The sequence below is a fragment of the Aquarana catesbeiana genome, linkage group LG04, assembly GCF_042186555.1.
Source record: "Aquarana catesbeiana isolate 2022-GZ linkage group LG04, ASM4218655v1, whole genome shotgun sequence".
Taxonomy (NCBI): Eukaryota; Metazoa; Chordata; class Amphibia; order Anura; family Ranidae; genus Aquarana; species Aquarana catesbeiana.
Genome location: NC_133327.1, coordinates 57087706 through 57104394, shown reverse-complemented (window position 1 = coordinate 57104394; position 16689 = coordinate 57087706). Strand labels below are relative to the sequence as shown.

General features: G+C 42.4%; 1 protein-coding gene across 1 annotated transcript in view; it reads right to left on the bottom strand.

Annotated features, from left to right (window-relative positions):
* Positions 1 to 16689, bottom strand: part of MMUT (methylmalonyl-CoA mutase) — a 184920-nt gene that overhangs the window by 157357 nt on the left and 10874 nt on the right. Inside the window, exons 5-7 of the mRNA XM_073625234.1 lie at positions 14776 to 14947; positions 11776 to 12024; positions 5978 to 6089 (exon numbers count right to left, since the gene is read on the bottom strand). Coding sequence (XP_073481335.1) covers positions 5978 to 6089; positions 11776 to 12024; positions 14776 to 14947 — 533 coding nt within the window. The remainder of the gene's footprint in view (positions 1 to 5977; positions 6090 to 11775; positions 12025 to 14775; positions 14948 to 16689) is intronic.

Below are 16689 nucleotides of genomic sequence, written 5' to 3'. Positions count from 1 at the left end.
AGAGCACCCCCCAATCCTCCTTTTCTTGGGTCTCCCGTTGGAACTTCTGGCCCCTCCCCCCTGCTGAGTGCCCCCATAGTAAGCTGCATGCACTTGGGGTAGTCATGGGTGCTCGCTCCTGAGCAGCTTCTGTTTGTCTATGAGACATACACAGCGCTGCTCAGCCCCACCCCCTCCTCACTGGCTGTGATTGACAACAGTGGCAGCCAATGACTCAGTCAATGAGGAGGGAGAGACTCGGGGAAGCTTCTGCTCTTGTGCACATCACTGGATCGTGATCAGGCTCAGGCAAGTATTAAAGGGAGCTGAGGGGGGAGCTGCACGCTGAAGGTTTTTTTACCTGCATGCATAGAGTACATGTAGGATAAAAAAAACAAACAAAACTTTCACCCTTTAGAACCACTTTAATTATATTGCATAGGGGACAAAAAGGCCCCTATGTGATATTTTGTGACAGGTTCTCCTTAACGAGATGTCAGAGGTCTTTTGGACCCTTGCTGTCTCACCTGCCGTCCATTAAAGCTAATAATAGAGCACAGATCGTGGCCCTTGTGGATGCGATGTCCGCCAGGACCCGCCGATCGTTCCCCAGAGAGGCGAAAAACAAGGCAAATCGCCATTGTGACAGGGGAGAACACAGAGATCTAAGCTAAGCAGAAACACCGATCTCGGTCTTCATCCAGTCAGAGCAGCCTACACACAGTTAGCAAGCACCTCCTAGGGACACACTTAACCCCTTCCCTGCCAGTGTCATTAGTACAGTAACAGTGCATATTTTTAGCACTGATCACTGTATCGGTGTCACTGGTTCCCAAACAAGTGTCAGTTAGGTGTCTGATTTGTCCGCCGCAATGTCGCAGTCCTGCTAAAAATCACAGATTGCGTAAGAAAATTAAATTAAAAACATATTTTTTTTTTCTCAAAATTGTTGCTTGTTTTTGATTTCTAGCGCCTAGCACCTCGATTCGAATCGTGAATCGAGTTTTTTTAAGAAAAGCGCAGATTTTTTTTTTTTTTTTAGAAACTCTCCCAGCCCTACTGATGACTATAGGTTCCGGCATCTGCACATCATTGCTTCTCTGCCTGAAGAAGGCCATTGTATTTGCCTTTATGCCACTTATCCAGAAACAGAACAGGGGATGGGCAAGCAATGCAAGAGAGGAATCACAAGAGTGTCAGCAGCTCAGATAACATGTTACACACAAAGAGGGATAGTGGTAAAAATACAAATTTTAACCACTTGCTTACAGGGCACTTAAACCCCCCTCCTATCCAGACCAATTTTCAGCTTTCAGCGCTGACGCACTTTGAATGACAATTGCGCGATCATACAACACTGTACTCAAATGAAATTTTTATCATTTTTTCCCCACAAATAGAGCTTTCCTTTGGTGGTATTTGAACCTCTGCGGTTTTTATTTTATGTTAAAAAAAATGTAAAAAGTCAGAATTAAAAAAAAAAATTTTTTTTTTTTTTTTTTATATTTTGTTATAAAATTTTAAAAAGGGCAATTTATCTCCTTCATTGATGTACGCTGATGAGGCGGCACTGGTGGGCACTGATAGGTGGCAGTGATGGGCACTGATCTGGTACATTGATAGGCAACACTGCTAGGTGGCACTGATTGGCACCACTGGTGGGCATTGATAGGTGACACTTGTGGGCATTGATACGTGGCACTGGTGGGCACTGTCAGGTGGCAATGTCAGATGGCACTGGCAGGGGGTACTGGTGGCACAATTGAGGCATTATTGCCTCTTCCTCTTCAGGACCGATGTCCCTTGCTAATGAGCCGGTGATCGTCTTTTTTTTCTCCTCGCTCTGTCAGCGCGAGGAGAAAAAAAACGATCACAGAGCTTTTGTTTTGATCATGTGATCAGCTGTCATTGGCTGACAGCTGATCACATGGTAAAGGGCCAGGACCGGCCCCTTACTTGGATCGGTGATCAGCCGAGTCTCAGTGACTCGGTGATCACATCGCGCTCGGTGCGCGCCCTGCAGGGCGCTTCCACAGGGGAGGCCGTCATATGACGGCCTCCCGGGAATTAAGGTCCGCACTGTAACCGTCATTCGGCTATAGCGCGGATATCAAGCGGTTAAAGTAACACATGTAGTCTTTTTTTTGTTGTTGTTGCAATCCCATCCTACTTCCTGTGGTATTGTGGTGGTAAGGGAGCAGCATCAGTCAACGCTCTGCTCGCTCCTCCTGTCAGCCAGCTCACGGCATTATATTGACAGAACTGTGCAATGCAGAATAGCTCTGAATGACTTTGGGTGCTGACCCTCACATAGTACTGCTACGCTGGGGGCTACAGAAGAACTTCACAAGTGGACAGATTTATAGAGTAACCGGATTATATTTTCCTTATATGTTTCTGAATTACAAATTATTAAAAAAAAAATATCATTATATAATAATATATATATATATATATATATATATATATATATATATATATATATATTTATTATTTTTATATATATATAATGATATTTTTAAAATTATTTTATATATAAAAAGTACCTGAAGCACCGAACGGTATGTTTTCTACCGGGCGCTCGGGTTCGGCACATCACGGATATTGTGGACAGATTAATGGGAGGGGCTGGGGAAGACCCGGCTGTCATGGTGCACGTTGGCACCAATGACAAAGCCAGAGGCAGATGGAGTGTCCTAAAAAAGATTTTAGGGACTTAGGAGCTAAATTGAGGAAAAGGACCTCCAAGGTAGTATTCTCAGGAATACTACCAGTACATCGAGCCACACCAGAAAGGCAGAGGGAGATTAGGGAAGTAAACAAGTAGCTGAAGAGCTGGTGTAGCAAGGAGGAGTTTGGGTTTCTGGAGGACTGGGCCGACTTCTCAGTCGGTAAGCGGTACTATAGAAGGGACGGACTGCACCTAAATGAGGAGGGTGCAGATCTGCTGGGAATGAAGATGGCCAAAAAGTTAGAGGGGTTTTTAAACTAGGCGATGGGGGGGAGGGTCCAGAGACAGAGATAGCCAGCGCGGAAGATATTCCAGAGGGTAGTATTGGGGGCATTAGTGGTAGGTTAACCAAAGCACAAAAACACAAGGTGAGTATAGTAGCAAGTCCTAGTTGCAATCTCGAAACACCCAATACGAGGATAATATGCGACCGGTCTAAACTATGTGGCATGTTCACCAATGCCAGGAGCATGGCGGACAAGAATTTCAGAGACCTGGTTCAACAGCTCTCATGATTGGCTGGCAAACATTCAAGGGTATACCCTATACCGCAAGGATAGAGAGGGTAAAAAAGGGGGAGGGGTATGCCTATAGATCAAGAATAATGTACAAGCGAATGTGAGAGATGACATCACTGAGGGTGCTAGAGAGGAGGTGGAATCCTTATGGGTAGAGCTCCAAAGGGATGAAGCGAAGGGGAAAATAATACTGGGAGTATGCTATAGGCCCCCTAATAAGGGAGGAAGTGGAGACGGATCTCCTATCACAAATTGGATTAGCAGCAAGGATGGGAAGTGTTATCATAATGGGGGATTTTAATTATCCAGACATAGACTGGGCGGAGGGAACCGCGCATTCATTTAAGGCTCGCCAGTTCCTTAATGTCTTGCAGGACAATTTTATGGGTCAGATGGTAGACGCACCAACTAGAAATAAAACATTACTGGATCTACTGATTACCAACAATACAGACCTGATCACGGATGTGAAAATACGGGGCAATTTAGGTAACAGCGATCACAGGTCAATTTGTTTCAGTATAAATCACACAAATAGGAAACATAAAAGGGAACACAAAGACACTGAATTTCAAAAGAGCCAACTTCCCTAAACTACAAACTTGCTAAAAGGCATAAATTGGGATAAAATATTAGGAACAAAGAACACGGAAGAGAGATGGGTTTGCTTTAAGAGCATATTAAATAAGGGCATTAGCCAATGTATCCCATTGGGTAATAAATTTAAAAGAGCGAACAAAAATCCTGGATGGCTTAACTCCAATGTAAAAATGCATATAAAAGCAAAGGAGAAGGCCTTCAAAAAATACAAGGTTGAGGGATCATCCTCAGTATTCAGACTTTATAAAGAATGCAACAAGAAATGTAAGGGTGCAATTAGGACGGCTAAGATAGAACATGAAAGACACATAGCGTAGGAGAGAAAAAAAAAATCCCAAGAAATACTTTAAGTACGTAAACAGTAAAAAAGGGAGGACAGACCATATTGGCCCCATAAAGAATGAGGAAGGACATCTGATTACAAAGGATGGGGAGATGGCAAAGGTATTGAATTTATTCTTCTCCTCAGTCTTCACGAGTGAATCGGGGGGCTTCAGTAACCAAAACTGCAGTGTTTATCCTCATGACACAACACAGGAAGCACCTCCATGGTTAACAGAGGACAAAATTAAAATTAGACTTGAGAAACTTAACATTAATAAATCAACGGGACCAGATGGCTTGCATCCGAGGGTACTTAGGGAACTCAGTCAAGTGATTGCCAGACCGTTGTTCCTAATTTTTGCAGACAGTGTACTGACTGGAATGGTACCAGCTGATTGGAGAAAAGCCAACGTAGCACCAATATTTAAAAAGGGCCCAAAATACATCCCTGGGAATTACAGACCAGTTAGCCTAACATCAATAGTATGTAAACTCTTGGAGAGGATGATAAGGGACTATATACAAGGTTTTAGTAATAAGAACGATATCATCAGCATGGATTCATGAAGAATCGTTCTTGCCAAACCAATCTATTAACCTTCTATGAGGAGGTGAGTTGCCATCTAGATAAAGGAAGGCCCGTAGACGTGGTGTATCTGGATTTTGCAAAAGCATTTGACACAGTTCCCCATAAACGCTTACTGTACAAAATAAAGTCCGTTGGCATGGACCATAGGGTGAGTACATGGATTGAAAACTGGCTACAAGGGCGACTTCAGAGGGTGGTGATAAATGGGGAGTACTCAGAATGGTCAGGGGTGGGTAGTGGGGTCCCACAGGGTTCTGTGCTGGGACCAATCCTATTTAATTTGTTCATAAACGACCTGGAGGATGGGATAAACAGTTCAATCTCTGTATTTGCAGACGATACTAAGCTAAGCAGGGCAATAACTTCTCCACAGGACGTGGAAACCTTGCAAAAAGACCTGAACAAATTAATGGGGTGGGCGACTACATGGCAAATGAGGTTCAATGTAGAAAAATGTAAAATAATGCATTTGGGTGGCAAAAATATGAATGCAATCTATACACGGGGGGGGGGGGGGGGGGGGGGGAGAACCTCTGGGGGAATCTAGGATGGAAAAGGACCTGGGGGTCCTAGTAGATGATAGGCTCAGCAATGGCAAGCTGCTGCTAATAAAGCAAACAGAATATTGGCATGCATTAAAAGGGTGATCAACGCAAGAGATAAAACAATAATTCTCCCAATCTACAAGGCTCTGGTCCGGCCACACCTGGAGTATGCTGTCCAGTTCTGGGCACCAGTCCTCAGGAGGGATGTACTGGAAATGGAGCGAGTACAAAGAAGGGCAACAATGCGAATAAATGGTCTGGAGGATATTAATTATGAGGAAAGGTTGCAAGCACTGAACTTATTCTCTCTGTAGAAGAGACGCTTGAGAGGGGATATGATTTCAATTTACAAATACTGTGACCCCACAATAGGGATAAAACTTTTTCGCAGAAGAGAGTTTAATAAGACTTGTGGCCACTCATTACAATTAGAAGAAAAGAGGTTTAACCTTAAACTACGTAGAGGGTTCTTTACTGTAAGAGCGGCAAGGATGTGGAATTCCCTTCCACAGGCGGTGGTCTCAGCGGGGAGCATTGATAGCTTCAAGAAACTATTAGATAATCACCTGAATGACCGCAACATACAGGGATATACAATGTAATACTGACACATAATCACACACATAGGTTGGACTTGATGGACTTGTGTCTTTTTTCAACCTCACCTACTATGTAACTTTATAACACTCACCTGAGTCAATTCTGGCCTGCCTCCGGGCTGCGCACTCCTCAATGCGGAGCTTGGGGATTCCCTCAGCCACAGCTCTGGCCATGCCACCCATTTCTTCTACCTCCTCAATCAGCTGCTCCGCGGAGAACAGGTAAAGAGTGGATACAAGTGTCAATAATAGTATACAAACACATAATCTAAATAAACAGAATAACAGATCAGATAGGATTAAAGCCCAATTTCTACTTTGCAGTGGGTCTGTGGTCACATTACATGGGTAATAGCTCATTTTGAGAGTAGAAAGCGTTTACTTGATTCTCTGCTCCCCCCAGCAGGGGGCGCTCCAACATCTGACATTGGACTATCACTCTGCATCATCATGTGCTATGGACCCTGCTCTGGTCTTGATGTTGGACCTTAGGCCAGAGGGCCATGAATGACACTGCAGGGAGCAATCTATCTGCCGGGAAGAGCTGACATTCAGGTAATAAAGCTCCTTTTAATTTTCCCCCTAGGCATAAATAAGCACTTACGTACCGCCCCACTGCAAGTAAGTTGTGATAGTACCATCGATCTATGAAACCGGAATTGCTGCCCACAAACCATGAAAATTGAATACAAAATCAAACAGGTGTCCTCTGTGGGACTTTTAATGGCAGAAATTCCTTGGCAATAAAATGTAATGAAAATATATTGATATTTTATTAGAAAGGTTAAAAAATGAATTGGTGACTTATGGGAAAACACAATAGGATGTATATATCTATTATACAAAAATACAAAATACAATATCAAGAAACATATGTGTGTATCTATACAGACAACCACTTGGGATTGGCCAGTAGTGAACTGGGTCAGACGATTCCCAAAACTGCAAGGGATAATTTTTTATTTGGAGTTGGACTTTGAATCATTAAAATGGTCATTCCAGTCAAAAATGAGAATCTTGTATTTAAAACAAAGGACATGAAATATAGCCTGTCTGTTAGCTCTGGCTCTAGCTCCACCAACCATACGGTCTTACCTGCCTTGGGCCTCATGGACACTGGCATTACCATGTTTAGCTCTTCTAAACATAAGTAAAGTTATCTAGGAAGTATAAACAACTTTTATGACATCCATCACTTTTTCCTGCTTTTACATGCCGGTATAAATGCGTCTAGGCATGGCATTACCTGCATGGAGTTTACATGTCCCCCCTGTGCCTCTGTGGGTTTCCTCCCACACTCCAAAGACATGCTGATAGGTTATCTGGCTTCTGTCTAAATTGGCCCTAGGATGTGTATGTGAGTAATGCTGGCCATACAGTTAGAAAATTGGTAAAAAAAGCATTCAATACGCTTGATCATTCAACTTTTGAAATGTTAGGGGGCTAATTTCGATCGTCGAAATACAAAGTTTTATGGCCCAAAAAAAAAAAAAAACCCACGAACCGTCCTTTCAGCCTAAACAATTGATTTTCTAAAGATTAGTAGTGGAATTGTACGAAAACCATTCGAAAAACAAAAAAATCTACAGCGCACGCACGTGTTAAAATGTAACCCTGGATCGTGTAATAGATCGACGGAAAAGTACTGTTTATGTTATTGATAGGTCGATAATTAGGTGACATAAATTGATACAAATGATGGCGTTATCGCATGCACGTTTGACAGATCTTTAGAAATTCAACTTTATTTTTTTAAACAGTGTATGGTCAGCTTTAGGGACCTTAGACTGTAAGCAGGGGCGTAGCTACAGGGGTCGCACTTGCGACCTGGCCCCATGCTCCTGGGGTCCCTTGAGGCCCCCCTCTACAGCTGAATAGGAGGGACGGCATATAGCAGAACCGATTTCCTCCTCCTGCAGCTGCTAAACGCCCCTCCTTTCCCTCAACGGCTGCAGGAGGCGGGGATCTATTCCACTATAAAAGTTACTGCCTCGTCGCCCCTCCTATCCAGCTTCCCTCTGCTGCCCCCGGGCCCCTCTTCCAGCTCCACACTGAGCTTCTGCTCGGGAACACACCTTGACGTCACTCCAAGCAATCCTATGTTCCCAAGTTCGAAGTGAGACATCCCTGAGTGACCGAGATCCCGGTCACCGAGCGGGTGAGAGCTGTAAAGGGGGGGGGGGGGGGGGGGAGATAAGGCTCTAGCGTTCCGCCACCATGGGGGGGGGGGGGGCCTCAGTGGGAATGCTTGCTGCAGGACTCTGACCTAAGAGCATCCAATCATACAGCCCAGAGCCTGCGCTGACAGTCCCCTCCCCCCCTTGCACGGACCGGAGAGGAGACAGTCGATCTCCTCCACCTCCTCTCGTCCTGTGTGCACTGTGGGAACTGTGAAGCTCAGCAGCTGAGTTTGATCACTCAGCTGCTTAGCTGCACAGTTCTCACAGTGCACACAAGAGGAAAGGGGTGGGAAGAGAAGGAGGAGATCATCTCTCTTCTCTCCGGTCTGTGCGCGCTGGGGTGGGGGGAGGGTGGGGGGCGGGTTCTGTCAGTACAGGCTCTGGGCTGTATGAGAGAGATGCTCACAGCTCAGAGTCTACGATGGGCACTGATAGATAGCATTGATGAGCACTGATAAGCACCATTCATGAGCACTGAGGCGGCACCGGTGAGCACTGAGAGGCGGCACTGATGGGGCTGCACTGATAATCAGGGCACTGATGATCAGAACCCTGATTATCAGTGTAAAGAATGTACTGAGTCTTGCTGGTTAATGGCTCTCCTTTCCTCACATCATGGGAAGAAAGGACTGCCGATAACAGCAAGTCAGTTTACATGTGATCAGCTGATAACATGGTAAAGGGCTGCTGTGGTTAGCCCTTTACCGTGATCTGTGATCAGCTGTGTCACAGCCTGTGCTGGATGCGCGCCCCAGGTGGCACAAGGGAGGCAGGGTCCTGGGTGGATGTCCATGGACGTCCTCCCAGAACTGGAAGCCAGGGGCTCGGTCAGAAGGGGGGGGTCCTTCATGATTTCTTGCACCAGGGCCCTGTAGGATTCAGTCACGCCACTGACTGTAAGCTCCTTGAGGGCAGAGACTGATGTGAATGTACGATATATGTAAAGCACCTGTAACAGCAATAATAATAATTTAATCTATTTTCGACAATGCAAAACCACCACTAAAAGGGACCATAAATGCATTTTTTTTCCCCTTTTTGTGTCACCATGACTCTCCATCAATATAAAGTGATTTTTTTAAAGCCAACTGGAATACCATATGAAGAGAAACAAAAAGGGGGGGGGGGGGATGCCGGGGTTTGTCTTTAATAGTGCATTTTCACTTTAGAAAACTACATGGTGTTTTAGTGTATATTCCTTCTGTGTCAGGTAAATTTGAATAATTACACACACACACTTCAGACTTACATTTCCAGCCAGCAGGTGGAGCTCCAGGCTCCATTTCAAAATGTTAACAGGATTATCTTAGCTGCTCTACTGAATAAAAACGATTTACAGAGCTCAAGCTCCATTATACACAAAGCTGAATGATCAGAGAAGTAGCCCCACCCCTCCCCTTTATATGCTCTGCAAAAACTTTTCAATGGAGAGAAATGGCCTGATGACAAACACGGTGTGCTTACTTTGTAAAAATCCAATGTTTAAACATTTATATAAAAAGTAAATAAAAAGATATAAGACATCAATATGGAACACAGTGGGGGTTATTTACGAAAGGCAAATCCACTTTGTACTACAAGTGCAAACTACAATTGCAAAGTGCACTTGAAATTGCATTTGGAAGTGCAGTCGCTGTAAATCTAAGGTGTAGATCTGAAATGAGGGGACGCTCTGCTGATTTTATCATCCAATCATGTGCAAGCTAAAATGCTGTTTTTTTATTTTCCTTGCATGTCTCCCTTGGATTTACAGCGACTGCACTTCCAGTGCACTTTCAGTGCAATTTCAAGTGCACTTTGCACTTGTAGTTTGCACTTGTAGTGCAAAGTGGATTTGCCTACAGTAAATAACCCCCACTATATGCTCAAAAAAGGTGAACTTGAAAACTTCATTTTTTAACTTGGAGCTTAAAGGGTAACTCCACTTTCGTGGGGAAAAAAAACAGCAAATAAAAAAAATAATAATCTAGTATACCAGGGTAGGCAACCTTAAAGTGGTGGATATCTACCTGAACAACACGGGAGAAGTCAAAGATCACCGGGCACAGTGTTGCCTCCTCACACCTAATTTAAACCTATAATTGCAGTTACAAACGCATGCACTGCATGGCAATCATGGGTTTAAATCAGGTAGTGAGAAGGCAACATATCTCCTCCTCAACACCTAACACACACACTCAAATCGCTTTTCATAGAAGCAACACTTGAATGAGCCCTTAGTTGCATTCCGCTTTAATAGACAGGCTGCACTGATGGATTGTCGGCAGGTCCGGCCGCTGGAACGCACTGTGTGTGATCTGTCTAATAAAGCGGAACGATACCACAGAATGTGACTGGACTATATCCCTGGGACACCTGGCACTACCTGCATACCATCCACATGCCTGTTTACATTTACCCTTGTGAGTACCTGCTTTTAAGATATATTAAATCTGTTTTTAAATATTGCACTTAGAGTGGCGCCCTTGTCGTTCTTCTCCTACAGTATACAGAGGATTGCTTCTTCCTTATTAACAGGGCAGCCTTCTACAGTTGCTCATATTGGACTATAATTCAGTTCTTTTTGGACTTTAGAGCTCAGAGTCTGTTGTTCTGATTATCTACTCATTATTATAGTTCCAGATTGTTATTAATTGTGTATTAACCTTCCCAACCACCCCATTTTCCTTCATCGTAAGAAATTAGTTTCTGGGGGGTCATAACTGTTTTTATAATTGTGCTGAATTTAGCGCTCACATCCACATGTTCCAGACTGCGAACTACCAGTCACCTGTCCAAGATCTACAGGTTGCTGACCCCCCGGCATATACAATTGCGACACAAGTCATATTGTGATTGAATGTTAATAAAAATTACAGTTCCTTTTCAATCTGCAGCTCTGTCATTTTCTGTAAATGCAATATGGCCACCTGGGGGTGTTCTGTACATAGAATGTGTACAGAACGCCCCCCAGAAACATAATTTCCTGCTTCTGTGATTGGCTCACTGATTTCCCCATAAATCTGCACTAAGATACAAGTCAGATTTCAGGCATCCCCTGCAACAAAAATGTCATTTTTGGTGAGATACTCCCAATAGGAACCTGTCTAAAGAGATGCAGGCCCAGCATTTTTCCTCATTAGTGCTCTGCAACTGCACAGCTGGTTGATAATTAGGAAACCACTCCCATTAGACTCACTGCAGCACATGGGCACAAAGAAACACACTTGGATTTCTCCAGAAAAACAAAAAGGTCGGAATCTGCAACAAGCTTTGTTAAAATCCTTGCAATGTACATAGATCACCCAGGGGGGAATGTTTTTTTTCTCAAAAAAAGTGGAGTTACGCTTTAAACAGAACTGTATGAATCCATAAATACAAAACTTTTTAAAGTGTAACTATAGTCAAAATACATTTTTTGTTAGAGTGGGGAAGGGATAAATACTGAAGGTTCATTTTCTGTCTGTGACCTTTAAAAAGGGAGATTTTCTTTTACTTCCTGCCGGGAATAAAACAGGAAGTAAGAGGAGATCTCTTCAAAGCACTTGTCCCAATTGAAAGATTTCCTCTGTACTCTGTCCTGCTGACAAATCAAAAAACTTTTGGATTTCACTATGCCGGTAGTCACCAAGACAAACAGAGGGTGAATCTCCTCATGAGAGACACAGACAGCTTAAAAAAAAAAAAAAAAAAAAAAAAAAAAAGGGATGCCCTTTGAATGCGGTCCTAACCTTTAGAGCAGCTTGGTAAACATCCTCCGTTAGACACTCCATCATGTAGGAACCTCCCCAGGGATCGGCCACTTTAGGTATACCAGACTCTTCCTGGATGATAATTTGGGTGTTCCGGGCTATCCTGGCACTCTTCACGGTAGGCAATCCTAGCGCCTCATCAAAGGAGTTGGTGTGCAGCGATTGAGTGCCTCCAAACACTGCCGCCATGGCTTCAATCACAGTGCGGACGACGTTGTTATAAGGATCCTGGTAAAGGAAGATCAGAACTTTAGTCTTTTTTGGTTTTCTTTTTCTACCAGATATACATGTTTTAGGGCTTATGCACACATAGCATGGTGACCCGCGTTTTTTTTCTGCACTGGATCAATGCAGTTCACTGCTAGGGTACACAGAAAACCACTGTGACCCATTCATATTGTAACACAACTGGGAAGTTCGGCATGGTGAGCTGCGAGAAAACGCAGACATGTAGCATTTTACCAGAGCGCATCGGAAGGCACTGCTATGCCGAGACATGAATGAAGTGTCACTTCTTTTGGGTATGTGCAAAGTGGATGGATGAAGGTCCTTTAGCCTTGGCACCCAGCAAACCAACTCTATTCCATAATTGATGGGAGTTTGTCTGCCTAACCAACTCATTACATATGCAGGTAAATATATGTGGAAAAATTTTGTTTCTGTTTAAAAAAAAATTGTGACATTTATTATAGCAAAAACGTCAAAATATTGTGTTTTTTGCAAAAATGTTGCCATTTGGTTTATAGCGCAAAAAATAAAAACAACAGAGGTGAGCAAATACCACCAAAAGAAAGTTCTATTTGTGGGGAAAAAAAGGTCATAAATTTTGTTTGGGTACATTGTCGCAGGACCGTGCAATTGTCAGTTAAAGCAACGCAGTGCCTGGTCAGGAAAGGGGCAAATCCTTCCGGGGCAGAAGTGGTTAAGCTAAATCATATATTTATGTGTGATAACATAATAATTTATTATTTATCTATTTACTGTGAAATTACTAGTTGGAAGTTAAAACTTTAAACTTCAGTAATTTGTCCGCTAAGCAATCTGCTTGAGTACAGTTTTTGAAAATATAGTAAAATGATCTTAAAAACAATATAAAATAATTATTTGTATATTACTTACTTAAGGTAATTAACCCCTTGCCACCCAGGCCAATACTGACACTTCTCTACAACATGTAAAAATCATCATTTTTTTGCTAGAAAATTACTCAGAACCCCCAAACATTATATATTGTTTTAGCACACATGGTTTTTGAACACTTTTTTTTTTGGGAGAAAAATTTTCATGAAAAAAAAAAAAAAAAAAACACTAACGTTAGCCTGATTTTTTTTGTATAATGTGAAACATGATGTTACGCTGAGTAAATAGATACCCAACATGTCACACTTTAAATTTGCACACACTTGTGGAATGGCGCTAAACTTCAGTACTTATAAATCCCCATAGGTGATGCTTTAAATTTTTTTACAGGTTACATGTTTAGAGTTACAGAGGTCTAGTGCTAGAATTATTGCTCTCACTCTAACGATCGCGGCGTATGTAACCTATGTGTATCTGGCTCTGATACTAGCCAGTGCCTCACCAGCCACTCACCTCACCGCACGTCCCCGCTTGGTAGGTAACCCATAGTGCAGCGCTAAAACACATATACATAAAAGTTTACAAAACAAATATTCTTAAGAAGCACTTAAGGACTTCGTCCGCTGATGAAGTCCCACCCCCTGGGATGCAACGCGTACGGATGTAAGGGAATCACATGACGTTGCCCATGATCATCACTACCATACAGTGTACACACTTGTTTTACTTGGCACTGAGTCACAGTGCCTGTTTTGTAAGTGTATCCTTCGTTTTTTCATTAAAGTACCAATACTTGCAGAGAGCACTATATATACTTTTTTTATTTACATGATTATCATGGTACTGGAGAATTGAATTTTATCTGAGGGAGGAATTTGGAGTGTATTGAAAGTTATCCATTTCAGTTGTCCTGGCTGAGCAGCGTTTCCCAGTGATCTATTCTTGTCATCCCAGCTGAGTGGTGATTCTCCAGTGATCGTCTTTCCAGCAGAGTGGTCTTCCGGAGAGATTATATGCCCCATTAGGGGACAGCATTTGTGGCCCCAATCCTCCAGGGGTCCACGCATTGAGCTGAGCGGTTAGTACTATCAGTGGTGGAGGTTTATCACAGAGTCACCTGCACAACCCCTCATCTCTGTGCGAACTTTCACATTGAATTAGTGCCTCTTAAGGATATTTATTTAGTTAATTTTTATATTTATGTATATGTGTTTTAGTGCTGCACTATTTTTATATATTTTCTTGATATGGGATTTGATTAATTGACCATGAGTGTTCAGCAGCTTGAGTTCTGATCATTTTAATTGCGCTGATTGATTTCTTTTATAGGTAACCCATAGTGCTCTGGAAATTCTTTATCATTTATGCAAAATTTTTTGTAAAATAAAGATGGCATGCATATAATAAATACAGAAACATATAAAATCATAATAAATCGTGGAGGTTTTGGTGCTCATCTACAATGAGGGTCAGTTCACACCGGAAATTGCAAAGGAACGTGCATTCCTGTGCGGTGCAATTTCAGCCCATTCATCGCACTAAAAAGTAGTGCTTTTGGAAACTCATTGCAACTGCATTGCATGGTACTTTTGTGCATTTGCAACCTGTGGTTGGGCGGTCATTAACTTAATATCGACACCCACAGCAGATCGCAACTGCGAGTTTTGAATGCAGTGTGGGAAATGCGGACAGAAAGCTGCACCACGTTCTGCTGTGAACTGGCCCTAAGTGTCATAAGCATCAACCAACAAGTACATATAATGTACCAATCTACACCTTGTTTGGCAAAACTGTTTTATGTATGGCCACATCAAATGGAGCCCACAGAGCTGACTGAAGACATCCATTGGATAGCACAGCCCACATGTTGTGGTGTGGTGTGTAATACAGCGCCCTCACCTGTTCAGTTAGGGACCAGCCAGAGGTCTGGCAGTGAGCTCGCAGTAAGAGGGATTTCTGAGCTTTAGGCTGGAAATTCTTCTCTATCAGATACGCCCACAGACGTCTTCCTGCTCTCATCTTTGCTATTTCCATATAAAAATTCATCCCAATGCCCCAAAAGAAGGATAATCTAATGAGAGGAAAAACAATAAGTAAATAAACTTAAAAAAAAAAAAAATGTAATCATATAAACCTCACTTAAACCATGTCATGATAAAACAAAAAAGTATATGTAGAGGATGCCATTTTTGAATGGACAATTACATGTTGGCATTCGTGAAACATTGATTTGCAGTTCATCATTCAAGGTCTACTATTAGTTTAGGTCAAACGAGGCTTGAACATGATTTTTGGCAGCTCTGTGTGCTTCAAACTCCCCATTTTATTCCAGGAAAAGAGCTAAAAACTTAGATGAAATACATATACAGTATCAGAAAATTTTAACTGGCCAAATGATTGCTAATTTTACCCAGCCAGCCCTATGACTTAAGTCTCATGCACAAAGGGTGTCTGTTCAGCCCTTCTGAGCTCGTGGTAAGAAAATACTGCTTAACCCTTTCACGTCCAAGCCTATTTCTGACATTTGTTGCTTACAAGTTAAAAGCCATATTTTTTGCTCGAAAATTACTTAGAACTCCCAAACATTATATAAATTTTTTTTTAGCAGGGACCCTAGGGTATAAAATGGTGATCGTTGCAATATTTTATGTCACAGGGTATTTGCGCAGCGGTCTTTCAAAACGCATTTTTTTGAAAAAAAAAGACAGCTTATTGGATTAAAAAAAAACAGTAAAGTTAGCCCAATTTTTTTTGTATAATGTGAAAGATGATGTTATGCTGAGTAAATAGTTACCTAACATGTCATGCTTTGAAATTGCGCACGCTCGTAGAATTGCGACAAACTACGGTACCAAAAAATCTCCATAGGCGAGGCTTTAAAAAAAAAAAACATACCGGTTACCAAGTTAGAGTTACAGAGGAGGTCTTTTGCTAGAATTATTGCTCTCACTCTGACGATACCTCACATGTGTGATTTGAACACTGTTTACATTTGTGGGCGCAACTTGCATATGCATTTTCTTTGCTGCACGAGCATGCTTTAAAATTTTTCATTTTTTCTTATTTCTTTTTCTTACATTGTCCCTTTAAAAAAATAAAAATAAATAATCCGATTACTTTTATTGCGGTCACAAGGAATGTAAAACATCCCTTGTGACAGTAATAGGTGGTGACAGGTATTTTTTTTATGGAGGGATCGGGGGGTCTAAAAGACCCCAAATCCCTCCTTTGCACTTAAAAGTATTCAGATCTCCAAAAAAGGCGATTTTGAATACTGTCATTTTTTTTTTTAAATCGGCGCCATTGGCAGCCGAGTAAATCGAAAGTGACGTTGTGACGTTGCTTTCGGGATTTTACATCGGAGACCCGATCAGAGCCGAATCCGACTTTGTACAGGTCTCAGCCTAGCTGGCGGCTCCGGGAGGTCCCCTCCAGCTCCTTTATGATAACAACCGAGCGACTTTTAACTGTTTCTGTTGTTACCGCTAAAGAGCCAACTGTCCACTCTAAAAAAAAGGTACTGGGGAAGATGCCTGTAGCCCCTATAAGCCATTAACGCAAATTTGCATACCGTATGCGTGAAGGGGTTAAAATGTGGTGAAAGCCTCATAATGCACCTGCATTTAGGCCCATCAAGCATCTGATCATTAATGCATTCCATTGGCCAGAAAATTAATTTATTCTGTCCATTGTAATGGCTTAATTGCTTGACGTGTCTAGCGTTTATGTGCATTAAGACACGTCAAGTGTTTTTTCTGCTCTTCAGCCCCTCTCCTGAACATGCCTTTGGTGTTTTGTTTTTTTTTTTCAGCC